This window comes from Humulus lupulus, chromosome 3 (genome assembly GCF_963169125.1).
Source record: "Humulus lupulus chromosome 3, drHumLupu1.1, whole genome shotgun sequence".
Lineage (NCBI taxonomy): Eukaryota > Viridiplantae > Streptophyta > Magnoliopsida > Rosales > Cannabaceae > Humulus > Humulus lupulus.
Genome location: NC_084795.1, coordinates 66,928,623 through 66,942,515, shown reverse-complemented (window position 1 = coordinate 66,942,515; position 13,893 = coordinate 66,928,623). Strand labels below are relative to the sequence as shown.

The following is a 13,893-nucleotide window of genomic DNA, read 5'->3' as shown; positions in this document are numbered from 1 at the left end:
TCTAGGCAGTTCCTTGGGCCAAGCTCCTTTTGCCTGCTCCAGCCTTCTCTTTAAAGTGGCCTTAAGCGTCTTGTTGACAACTTCCACTTGTTCCTTTTATCTGAAGATGATCTATGGAGGATAAGCTCTTTATAACTTTGTGCCTTTCACAAAAATTAGTGAATAGATCATTGTCGAATTGTAGGCCATTGTCAAAGACTATCTTCCTCGGGAGCCCGTAGCGACAAACAATGTTCTTGATAATGAAGACCAACGCCTTCTTGGAGGTGATTATAGCAAGAGGTTCGGTCTTAACCTACTTCATGAAGTATTCAACTGTCACAATCGTGTACTTTACTCCTCCCTTTCCTGTGGGCAAGTAACCTATTAGTCAATGCCCATACTGCAAATGGCCAATGACATCATCTGAGTGAGCTCATTTGGAGGAGCTCGGGGGATGTGAGAGTATCACTGACATTTTTTGCATCTCTCGACATAATCCATCAAATCACTATTCATCATGGGCTAGAAATACCCTTGTCGCAGAATCTTCTTGGCAAGGATTTTCCCCCAGCATGGTCATTATAGAAGCCTTCGTGCACTTCTCGGAGGATGATTTTGGCTTCTTTCTCGGATACACATCAGAGTAGCGGTAGTGAATATCCTCGCCTATACAATTCACTGTCCATGATCACGTATCGATGAGCTTGATAAAGTAGCTTTTGAGCCATTTTCTTGTCTTGCGGTGATTCTCCAAAGACAAGGTACTTAATTATAGGCACCATCCAACTATCCTGGGGTTGGACTGTTTCCACTTCCTTGGGAGCTACGATGCTTGGAGAAACCAAGTAGTCAATTGGGACCACATTAAGCATCTCCACATCCTTGGTGATGGCTAGCTTGGCTAGAGCATCGATGTTGGAGTTCTGCTCCCGTGGAATCTATCAGATGCTAAATCTTTTGAAGCCATCTTGGTTCCTCGAGCTTGATACTTTCCAAGGACTTGATTCATAACAAGTTAAGAATCATTGTACATTTCAAGTCCCTCAGCTTTAAGCTCCAGGGAAACTTGTAATTCGACTAAGAGGGCCACATATTCTGCCTCATTATTTGAGGCATCAAACCCAAATCTTAGGGCATTGTGAACTCTATCCCTTGGGGGACACCCAAATTATCCCTGCTCCGAACCCGTTCTCATTGGATGACCCATCCGTGTATAAATTCCATATGGGCGCAATGGGTTGGGCCTCCCTAGGCCCTTCATTCATTCCAGTGCACTCTGCAATGAACTCTACCAACGCTTGTCCCTTTATAGCAGTGCTCTGGTGGTAAGTAATGTCGAACTGGCTAAGTTTGATTGCCCATTTAAGGATTCTCCCAAAGGACTCCAAATTTTGAAGGGCTTGCCTAAGAGGCTGGTTGGTGAGTACTTTGATGGGATGTGCATGGAAGTAGGGCCTGAGTTTTCGAGAAGCTATCATCATGAAAAAAGTTAGCTTCTCCATGAGCGGATACCTAGACTTCACTCCGAGGAGTCTCTTACTGACATAGTGGACGGGGTGTTAAGAACGACCCTCCTCGTATACTAGAACTGCACTAATGGCATTCTCCACGATGGCCATGTAGAGGAGTAGGGGTTCTCCATCTACGGGTTTTGATAGTATCAAAGGATTTTCCATGTGCACCTTAAGCTATTGGAATGCTTACTCACACTCCTCCATCCATTCAAATCTCTGACCACCTCGGAGAATGTTGAAGAAATGAATGCACTTGATGGTGGTCTTTGATACAAAGTGGCTGAGAAACGCTATTCGACCAGTCAGACTCTCCACACCTTTCTGCTTCCTGGGGGACAACATCTCGATCAAGGCTTTCATCTTTTCGGGATTTGTAACTATTCCTTGGGCGCTCACAACAAATCTGAAATACTTCCTGGAGGCTACTCCGAATGTGAATTTTTGGGGATTCAACTTCACCCTGAACCTATGGAGGACCGAGAAAGCTTCCGCCAAGTCATTCATGTGCTCCGAGGTAGTCTTGGACTTCACCAACACGTCTTCCACATATACCTCCATGTTTCAACCAAGTTGGTTCTTGAACATTTTGTTTACCAACCTCTAATAAGTGGCCTTTGCATTCTTTAGGCCAAATGACATCACCTTGTAGCAGTAGACACCTTTGTCTGTTCGGAAGCTTGTTTATTCTTAGTCTGTGACATGCATGGAGACCTTGTTGTACCCCGAATAGGCATCTATGAATGTGAGGAGCTCATACCCGGAGGTAGCATCCACCATATTGTCAATCCTCGATAGGGGGAAGCAGTCATTAGGGCAGGCCTTATTAAGGTCGGTGAAATTGATGCAGATTCTCCAGGTCTCGTTAGGCTTTGGGACCACCACCGAATTTGCCAACCACTTGGGATACTAGGCCTCCCGTATGAACCCATTCTCGAGAAGCTTGTCCACTTCCTCTTTGAGGGGTCCACTCTTGTCGGGTCTAGTAGCCTCCTTTCAGGGAAATGTTGGGGTCTACATTCAAAACATGGAAAATAATGTTGGGGTCGATCCCCGTCATGTCTGCATGATACCATGTGAAGATGTCCTGATTCTCGCGCAGAAAGCTTACTACAACTTCTTGGACTTCCGACTGAAGGTTCTTCCCAACTTTCATTTTCTTTTCCAAGTTGCCTTCATTGAGGACAACTTCTTCAATCTCCTCTATGGGCTCGATTTCCCTATCATATCCAACCCTGGGGTCCAAATCATTGGACTCCCGCTCTTCGAGAATAGCCGACACTTCCATCTCCTCTAGAGGAGGCTTCTCGGGAGCTGCTGCCACAATCACCATCAGTAGGAGCGTAAGTGACACATTGTAGCACCAACTGGCCTCTTTCTTGTCCCTGCGAATTGTGCCAACCTTGAGTCTGTGAGGAACTTCATGCATATATGACGAATGGAGCTGGCTGCTCCAAACTATACCAGGGCTGGTCGGCCCAAGATGGCGTTATAGGTGGAGGAGCAGTCCACCACCACAAAGGTTCAATATTTGAGGGCTAGGCTGTGGCCTCTGGTTAATGACTTGCTCATCTATATCAAGATATGACGTGGCCTTTGGTAAAGAACTTTTTGCTTTATGGCTGTAAAAATATTATCCAGAGTATCAACCATATTTGTGTACTTGCAGTATTGGGGAATGTATTTTCTTTGGGAGAACCATCTCTTTTCAGCTTCTTGCTCCCTATGCCATTACCCCCATGTTTGCCCCAACTCGGGCCTTCGCTAAGCGTCGTTGACTGGAGGGAGAAGCTGCTCCTATATTGAAAGCAGGCTGATAAGTACTGAATTCAGTGGGATTTGCTCCGTACCCGATAGGCATCGCGCTATAGCCAGCTTGTGGAGCAGTGAGGTTGTACGATGGAGTACTCATCACACTAGTCTGTGTAGACGTATATGGTGAGAAATGAGAAATGGGTGTCATAACTGCCGAGATAGTGGGAGCTGGAATGGAGATTGGTCCTCCAAAGGCTCCAATCTAGGCATCTTCTTAGTGAATGTACTCTTGGGCCCGACGAAAGAAATCATTAAGCCTGTGGCATTCGCGTGACTGCAGGTCGTCCCACAGGTGAGAACCTGGTTGGATACTAGCTTGCAGGGCCATAGGCTGCTGACCATCATCGACTCTCTTGTTCGTCACATCTTCCTCCATAAAGCACTTAATGTGCGCTTTAAGGGTCTTGAATGGCCCTTGCTTAATGTTTGCCAAGGCATTGACCTCAAAGCAAACCTTCCAAGCAGCTATAAACTGTCTTCGAAACTTGAAGGATAGTTGGTGCCAGGAGTGAATGGAACATGACCGGTGTTTCTTCAACCATTCATCATCTGCTCCCATCAAGGTTAATGGGAAGCAGTGACATCTTGCATCCTCAGTGACGCGGTGTACGGACATTAATCTGTTGAACTTAGACAGGTGGTCGGACGGGTTCGTCATCCAGTTGTAAGGAGTAATGTCTGGCATCTTGAAGCCTCAAGGCAATGGTGCTTCAACAATGTGCAGGGCACATGGTTCTTTGTCCTCGTCCTCAGAGTCTGAATCACGGCCCTGCTTCTTGGTCATCTTCAACATTATCTTCTTTAAACTCTCTAACTCTGTGTGGAGAGGATCATTGTTGGCAATGTGTGTCGGGTACGCCCCTTGGTCGAACATTGCTTATTTCCTCCAAGCATTAAGATCATCTCGGAGCCGTTTGAGGGTATCTCCCAGGGAGGTCCTTGGGCGTGGTCTTGTTCCTTCGAGCATTGATGTTATATCGCAGGCCCGGTTGCACATGCCCGCAATAACCATCCTCGAGATATCCTACTTCTATTTCCCCATCAGATTCGGCATAGTCATTGTTCACCGAGATGCTAATTCACTGTCCTCGGTTCATGGAGACTTCCCTATTGTTGGCTCCCAACTCTGGGTTTCCCTGAGGCTGCTGGGATGCAAAGGGTTCTCTTCCCTAAGACTAACATGATCCCTAGCGGCGCGTGTTGGGAATTGTGCCCTGAAAGCATATGTAGTAGACATTGTTTTAAGAAATAAATAAATAAGTTGAACTTGTTATACATATTTTTTATGGACTATATTATTCTGTGATAATATTAAGTAAATATCAAAAAAATTCATAAGTTCATATAAGTGATCTCAACCACGTATTGGTACGGGAGGATTGTGTTTGAGATAAATGAACTTGAATAGTTCGCAGTAAAATAAAATTATGGAATCTTTAGATTAATTGCTGCAAGTACGGTCCACTAGTATTATGAATACATGTGATCTAGATTCGGATTACAAGTGTAGTAGGACACTTTAGTGGATGTACTTTATATATTAGAGAATATATAGAATTGGAACAAATATGTTTATTAATACTTAATTAAATACTGTTTCGAAGTATTAATTAAATATAACAATTGATGATCATATACAAATAGATCTTAATCCTGAAGTTATTATGAACTCTTGTTTATGTTATATGAGTTCTTTGATTCACTCGTTAGGGTTTGTCAGAATGATCAGGCTAGAAACTTTTTTTTTGGGAACTCATTAATGTAAATGGTTGGGGACATAGTATACAGATATGGAATCTATATATTCTCGTAAGAGAATGAATAATGGTTCTCTTAAGGGTTGACTTTTGGGACTGAAAATGTTATTGAGCTCAAATTCATAATTTAGTTATGAATTAACCTTCACTAGAAAAGTCAATGGTACTTAAGGAAACAAGATATAAATAAAAGGAAAAAATGGTAATTTTATTCCCGATTAATTATGAACTATTATTAGAGGGTTAACTTTTATGTAATGATTATATCAATGGATGCTTTATTATTATAAAGTACTCAGTAAATGAAATGTCTATAATTACAAGAGTGCAGTCTCATATTTATAGTGGAGTAACCATGAGATTAATAAATTCAGATTATTTAATTAAAGAGTTTAATTCATAATCTCAAATTTATTGGAGCTTGGAATTATAGGTGTCCACACAGCGGCTTTATCAACACTATTCAATGCAAGAGTTGATATAAAAGGAAAAATGGTTCAAAGACATATTTAAGAAAACATTTGTTCTTCGGGCCAAATATGCAATTATATTGATTAAGTAATTAATTATAAATTATTTGTAATTAAAAAAATTAATTATTATTTAATTTTTGAAGTTAGTATTAATTAAAATTGGTTTTAATTAATTAGTAGAATTAATTAAATATCTTTATTTGAGTAGGAGATAATAATCTGATAAGTACAAATTGGATTTGAATTTAAAAGATTGATATTTATTCAAATAATTAATTATATTTGATAATTAGTTAAAAAGATAATTAATTCAAATTTGACTTAATTATCAAGTTGTAGGATTTTATCTGATAAGGTAGTTTGAATGAATATATAGGGAGCTACACGAAACACACAGTCTGGACTGTGTATGGCGTGAGCTATATAAAAATCATTGATAGATTTTTCACTTTTATTTATTAATTAAATAATTAATGAAAAATTCAAAAGTTAGTTTTTGATATTTTCATTAATGAGATAATTAATTAATTAAAAGATAAATTGTTTACATATTTATTTTTTAAATTTGAATATTTTCTATTTAAGTTAGACTTATCAGAAAATAAAAATACTGAATACCCAATAGAATTTATTCGCTCCAAGAAAAGAACGATACTTTTCTATTTCTCCCTGAAAAAGATACAGAAACAATCTCAGGCATATTCTCTTGATTTCATGTGTTGAGTACATCAAGTTGAATCATAAATAAACAATATTTTATTCTCTAAGTGCCCACACACTTCTTGAGCGTTGTGGAAGATCTTGGTGTGAATACCTGAGAGCAGCTTGGATATGAAGTTCGTTCATTATACGAAAAGATAGCAAGGACAATTGATAGGCATCAAGAGGTATGTTTTATATTCTTTTCTTGCTTATAATTAATGTATGTACATTAATTGTTTTGCATATTTAAATGTAGTTTAAATGTGTTACAAATTTTTTTGTTATACACTGGGCCAACCCACCACCATTCCGAAGCGTATTAGGAAACCCGTTCCTAACAATTGGTACCAACGCGTTCATTAATCTCTGCATACATTAATTACTGTGTAGGCATAATATGCATTCTTATGTTATCGTAATATGTGTGATGGATGGATGTATGTATGTATGATTAAAATTTATTCTTACGGGTCGTTAATTATATGGTGTTTTGGGTTTAGGAATTGTTCTTAAATTTCTAGATGAAAAATGTAAGCCATTTTGGGGCATATGAATTTTTTGTAATTTAATTTTCTGCATTAAATTATTTGAAAAAATTCTGTAAGGCCCGAGCTCCGAGTTGTTGGGGTTTTATGCCCTAATTAAAACTCAAATTCTTTGTAATCTCATTTTATTATCAATATAAGGATAGAAATCATTTTTTTGACTTGGTCAATCACTTTGCTCATATGTTTTATTTTCATGATTATTTGTTTAATATAAACTTTTATTAAATCCCGAGCATATAGCTAATCCTATTTATAGTGACTTAATCACAGTGGAATATAAATATGATTATATGTTCAAAATAAGTTAGTCCTAAAATTAGTCAGTGCACAAGATTTACACTGACTTGTCAATCTACGATATGATCTACTTACACATTACAGTGTTATGTTCTTTCCAGAACATTAGCAAAGTAGATAAAGATTGGATGTATTTGTTACATGGGACTGGACCGATATTGACAGTTGATAAGATAAGTAAACATACCGTTATTATCTATTCTAGTCATATCATATAGTGTAGTGCACCAAATTTTTTTTTTAGATTATTTAAATTTTGTGATTTATTTTATTTAAATGTTAAGTGTGATGAATTGTTTTATTTAAATGTTGTTTCTTTTATTTAGTTGTTTTTTGTTTTATTTGATTGTTTATTATTTTATTTATTTGTTAGAATTGTTTGGTATAATCTTTTGAATTTAAATTTGTTAATTGTTTGTTTGGTTAATTAATTTAATAAGTGAATAATTGTGTAACATGTTTATTTTACTATTAGTGTTACATTTTAAATAAGTGTGACAATTGAGGTAATTATGTGAGTTTTGGTTGAATGCACTAAGGTGCATGATAGATAGTGATGCACCCTAGTGTTTTAGTGTGTGCTAGTATATGGTAATAGGGTGCACATGTGTGGATTTTCTACACATTTTATAATTGTTGTTTATTGATGTTTTTGGGTAGTTTTATTTTAATAAGTAGGAAAATAAAAAAATAAAATTAAAAAGGGGCAAGTGGTGGATGTGTAGTGTGTGGTGTGTAGTGGGAAAGGGATTGTTTTTTTTAAGGCAATAAAATCAAAAAATTGGAAGACACTAGCTATTTTGGGATAGGAATGTGATCACCCTTTATTCTTTTATATCTATTATCATAAAAGAAAATAATAAGAAATTAAGAGAAAATAAAATGGAAAAAGGAAACTTACCATTTTATGTTGGTGAGGCTTTATTGAGAGAGTTGAATAAAGGGGAAAGGAAAGGAAGAGGAGGGCATTCTTGTGTGGCTGCCGTGACCTAGAGAGAGAGTGTGTGGCGTGTAGAGAGAGAGGGAGAAGAAGAAAGAAAGGAAGAAAGAAGAAAAAGGAGAAGAGGAACCAAGTCTCACTACTACAAAAAAGGTTTTTTAGGACTCGCGGGGCGCGAGTCCTCTATTTGAGAGCCTAAAAAACTGTTTTTAGGACTCGCAACGCGAGTCCTAAAAAATCTGGTTGAGTGCCTTTAATTAAGTTTTTAGGACTCGCAATGCGAGTCCTAAAAAATCTAGTTGAGTGCCTTTAAGTAATTTTTTAGGACTCTCAACGCGAGTCCTAAAAAAATGTTTTTAGGACTCGCAACGCAAGTCCTAAAAAATCGAGTTGAGTACCTTTAAGTAATTTTTTAGGACTCGCAATGCGAGTCCTAAAAGATCATGTTGAGTATCTTTAAATTAAGATTTTAAGACTCGCTTTGCATGTCTTTAAAAGTAAACTTTTTTTAAAAAAAATGTAGCTACAATTTTCATTTTGATTTAAAAAAAATATATCCCTTTTCCAAAATGTAATGTATTATATATGTTAGATTTCTAAAATTTTCAAAAGAAAATACAACAAAATAATTTTTTTATTAATTACTCAAAAATATAATTTTAATATTTAATATTTAGTCTACTCAGCTTACAAAATCATATTACATGATAATTATAGTTGCATATGGATATTTTGGTCAAAGTAATGTTAGTCCATGCCATTCCAAACAAAATTTCAACCAAACAAAAGAATTGATATTTATTTCCCATTCTATTTCTATTCTCACATAAACACTATCATTTCAATCCCAACCAAACAAGATTGTATTAAAAAAAGATGATAAAAAATCGCCTGTACTGTATTACAGTCTAGACAGCCTTAGACTAAGATAGTACATATAAGACATAAAACTACAAACAGAGAACAACAAAGACAGCCTCAGAAAATATGTGATATACAAGGTAAAACTAAGTGGGAAATTTGGCAGGTCTCCTTGAACATCCTTAGTTTTACCACCTACATAAACACAGGCTACACAATTACTAAAGGCAACTACAATACTAATTTAATCAGCAGAACATCCTAAGAACCAATAGGTTTATACAAAAACCACAACATCAAATAATCAAGCAGGAACATTTCATACCAATTAATTACTTTACCTGCACTACCATCAAGTGATGATGGCAACAATGTGCATGGTTCTTTGACTCGTTTCTTCTCTATCTTTTTATTTGAAATTCCAACTTTGCTAGATACATGCTGCCATTTTGTTCGAGTTATTTCTGGAAGTATTTAAGGACATCAGAAAAAGTAAGTGCAAATGAATTGCTTTCTAAATATTTGTCCACATCACCAATAGTAAGATAAAATGCACTTGAAGCACAGGTTCATAACAAGTGATATACATACATTATACCCCTCAAGAAGGATAAGAAAATGCTTTTGAGCTTATCCATCAGCTATTAGAGAATAGACAGAGATCCAACAGTGTAGATTTTTTTTATTCTTTGTCAACTTGATTTTCACCTTTGGAAAATGGAATAATAAATATTATTGATGTAAAATAAAAGACTATCAATAGATATAGCAAACCAAGAGAAGAAGCTACAAAAAACTAAATGTAGCACATTGTACTTGTAAAATGTTAATCTAGAACAACTTCAGAACTTGACATTTTATTGCAACATGTCATTTTAAAGTATATGTATCTGTATCTAACTAAGCTTGGAAAGAATAAGTTTTCAAACTCTCAAGTGTAAGAAGATAAAGCAGCATCATTTTAGTAATTATGAAAAGGATGAGTATCAATTTCAACACAGTCAAAACTTTATAGCAATGTAGATGCTATCCACATCTCTCTACCTATTCTCTCTAGAGTCAGTAGGCATTTGAGATAAAGTAGCATGCAATGTTTAGTTTCTGACCTCTTGACTCGTTGAAGGTCTCTGAAGATAGCTTAAGGATTTCTTCATGAGGAATGAACTTAACTTTACCAGTTTCTACTGGCTTTTTCTTCTTGGAATGAAGCTGTGAAATTGACAATTTCCCCTTGCTCATTGCTATTGTGACAGCTTCATCTCTCTTCCCAGATTCACAGACTCAATCTTCAGGGACCTCGTGCTTTACTTTTCTTCCCATGCAATAACTGAAAACAGAGAAATATAAGAATCATTTATGATTGATTATTATCAATAGACACAATATATAAGCATGATTTGAATTGGGACTTTCATTGTCTCATTAATTTGTTTAGGCGACCAATTTTTGAGTCCACAGCAACTTGTCTCTTATTTTTCCAGTGCTCAATGTTTGATTCATTGGTAAAGATAACCAGACAATGATTACAAATGGAATCAGGTGAATAATGTAAATAATTAGAAGTTCACAAAGCATTGACCAGGTGTACAATGTCAAACTAGGAGAAATCATAAGACAAATACATTACATTTGAGATAGATTATATGGAAAGAAAATAACCAGTTTATAGCCATCATTGTACAGGCTCTGTAGCTTAGCAAGTATTGAAGGATACATCAGAGACCAAGCATCCGGACCTACCCTGCAATAAGTGCATCAACTCTAGTTGTTAGTGAGCCAAATTTGTGTAAAGCTTCCAACAAATGAAGCATTCTGTAAGTGTACACATTGAAAATGTCTCGGGCATCTTAGTTCACAAGAACCTTAAGTGAGCTTGAACATTAGAATCAATATAATAAGATTTAAAAACTATGTATTGGAATGAAATGTATTTTAGTTCGATTTTGTTTAATTTCTTCTGGTAATTATAGTTCAATATACTATACTAATATTGCACTTCAATGAAATGTAATTAATCAGTGCTTAATGAATATTATACAACCTTCTAACAGAAGTGTTTGCAAGACATCCATCAAAATTGAAAGCAGCAATTTTACTTGAATCGTGAAGGCCTTCATCCTGTTAGAAGTAAAACACAAAAAAAAACCATGTTAATAATGTTGAGGTACGAAATTCCCTTCACTATAACTATAGCAGTGTAAGACAACTTGAGCCATATTTAACTCATGCAAATACAATGAAAGAATCTCTAAGAAACACACCAATAAGACAAACTATCTCACCAGTTATATTTATCATAATACAAATTCATATACATATAATCATTATGAGCTCTAGCTTTTTTTTTTTATTTTGATAAAAGGGTAATTCATCAAACTTCAGCAGATTCGTCATCAAAGTAGACATCCTGCCCAAAAATTACCAAAAATCCTCTACTGAATATACACTTGAAAGAAAAAACTAATATTCAAGCTCAAGTCAGTAAAACATGTCTCCAAGACTTTATATTCTGTCTATGGCTCACAAAAATTATTTTACTTGTAATCATTATTATTTTTCAGGGAAAAGAATGAACTCGGTTACGTATGTATATCTATCATGCAAGCACTCTAATAAGAGTTCTACTGATTTTATGACAAACCATCTATGCATCACAAATATAGATCAGATTACGTATTAGCAACAGTAATAGAAATAACATTGGATAATCAGTTTTTCAATATAGAAACTGCATAAATTTCTAATTAAAATAACAGGCTATAGCTTTTGCTAGTAATGCAGGAAAATAAAGCAATGCAGCTTATAGGGCCAAAGATTTATAGTTGTCAGGTGAAGCAAAGTAGTACATGTTACAGAAGACATACATAATAGTATCCTCAATCAGTACATAGAAGAACTAGTTAGATCAAACATTAACTTCTCTATAGCAACTTTCTATGAAATTCAAGGTTCAATCAAGTATTTATCAGTGCATGAGAATATTTAGGCAGGGGGAACTAAAATGAACAATATTTAGAGCCTATTGTTATGAACTTTCTTTCTTTAACTGTATGATATAAACGCCTTTCTATGTGCGTTCCAGTTTCTACCAATTATGCTTTTACTTATACATCATGATAGTTCATTCATTATTATTGCAGTGACAAATTTAGAACATTTTATAATGGTTCAAATGCTTTTTTTAAAGGAGAGGTAAGATTTTACCTTCGGGGATAAACATAATGAATATGCAGATGAAGAATCAAGTCCATGAAACCCAATGTCATATGAAATGGTGCCATCAGCCTTGAATAGTCCATAATTTCTCTCAGAAAATAGCAACATGGATTCATTCCTTGAAAGAGTAAAAAGCAGAGAAGAGAATTTGGTTAACTTGAAATTGTTAATAGCTAGAACAAACAAAAAACAAAATATCCATTTTCCATTTTCACAAGGCTCCCAAATGCTTCCCCTGGTGTAATAGAACCATACCCTCTCTGAGTTGTGCTTGTAGCTCCATAGCCTGTAACTGCATTTTGAGCTCCTTATTCTCAGCAGTTAACCCAGTAGTATCCCTCTGCATCACATGAAAATACCAAGTATGAATAATGTGTGTTTAATGATCTTTGTATTGGTTCACTTTAAATTTGGTTTTTTGTTTACTCTTCTAATAGTCATTAAGGTGGTGAGCAGACACACCCCAGTACAAAAGTTAGTATAAAAAAGCAGTGATCACTGGTTAATACTGTCCTAGAAAAATAATCAATATCTTAAACAAAGAATACAGTAATCTCTAATTTAGTTAGCAAAACAACCAATGAACCGATAACTTTTATATACACAAGTATATACACACAAGTAGCAACCATGTTATATACTAAGAAAAAGCTCAATATAATAAAGAGAGGCCACGAAAAAGTTATATAATTATAAATATATATTATATTTAATCATCTAACAATAATAATAACAAAAGGCAGTAGTAATTTAAGCACACAAAAACTAGAATCACTCATAGTTTCATTAAATCATATTTTGTAGTTTCTTTGCATCAATTTCTCAAACACTTGAAGAGCATCAACCATTAGTTTAAGAGATCCATATGCCCTGGTTTCCTTACACTACTTTCCAGCTCAAGACAAAAAACATCCAAAAGATAATATCAGAAACTAACCATAAAATATCCTAGAGTTACAAGAAAATTTTAAGATAAACAAGCAAAAATTTAAATCCCAAATCACACAGCCACCAAGCCAACGAATCCCAAATCTCAAAATACACCAAGCCAAATAATTGGAATACATCAAAGCCTCCAAACAACATCATACGAAACCTTACAAAACAGAATATATAGGCATTATAAATCTATTCATATATATAATATTTATACATATATTTCTCAAATCTATATACATATGGAAAAAAAAATTGTTAAAGAAAGCATACTTAGAGCAGAGACCACCGTCTCCACCCCTGCGAGGCCACCGCTCCACCATCTGCGACAGATTGAGGGGCATACCTCAGATTGTTCAATGCCCCCACCGTCGCGACCCCTGCGAGGCCACCACTCCACCAGCTGGAGGCTTCTGCTCGCGGCGGAGAACGGCAACGAAGGGCTCGCGAGGCTGGAGTTTCAGCGGCGTCTGGTACTCCTGATCGGGTGTCTGCATGTCGGCGACCATCGGAGGGCAGCCGTTCGGCCCTAGCAGAGCAGAGAGCATGTGAGAGAGAGAGATGGAGAAAGGCAAGTATGGATCGGGTAGGGTGGGAGAGAGAGGGATTTTTGGCACTTATATTTTATTTATTTATTTTATAAATAAAAATAAGAGTATATTATTTAGATAAAAAAAATGTGATATTCCTAATATTATAAAAAAATAATTTTAAAAATCAAAACTATACAAATTCTCTTAAAACTTATAATAATTGTTACATAAAATAATTTTATGTTTTTTTACTTAACAATTTTAAGGACTTGCTTTGAGAGTCCTTAATACTCTTTTAGGACTCACAAAGCGAGTATTTAAA

The 13,893-nt window shown here is 35.7% G+C and overlaps 1 protein-coding gene across 7 annotated transcripts; it reads right to left on the bottom strand.

Annotated features, from left to right (window-relative positions):
* Positions 1-8,886: 8,886 nt before the first annotated feature.
* On the bottom strand, positions 8,887-13,637 carry LOC133822784 (polynucleotide 3'-phosphatase ZDP-like). Of its 7 annotated transcripts, XR_009888032.1 has the most exons (9): positions 13,312-13,637; positions 12,358-12,442; positions 12,091-12,220; positions 10,928-11,004; positions 10,546-10,627; positions 9,993-10,213; positions 9,478-9,594; positions 9,228-9,350; positions 8,887-9,081 (listed from the first exon to the last, which is right to left on the bottom strand). XR_009888032.1 is itself a non-coding variant. In XM_062255227.1 (6 exons), the coding sequence occupies exons 3-6, from the start codon at positions 12,208-12,210 to the stop codon at positions 10,175-10,177; spliced, it is 318 nt and encodes a 105-aa protein (XP_062111211.1). In that variant the 5' UTR covers positions 12,211-12,220; positions 12,358-12,442; positions 13,312-13,637; the 3' UTR covers positions 9,726-10,174. The 7 variants fall into 7 exon arrangements, 1 of the variants encoding a protein (XP_062111211.1); XR_009888031.1 differs by having other exon boundaries at positions 9,228-9,594; XR_009888030.1 differs by lacking the exon at positions 9,478-9,594 and having other exon boundaries at positions 9,212-9,350.
* Positions 13,638-13,893: the final 256 nt, after the last annotated feature.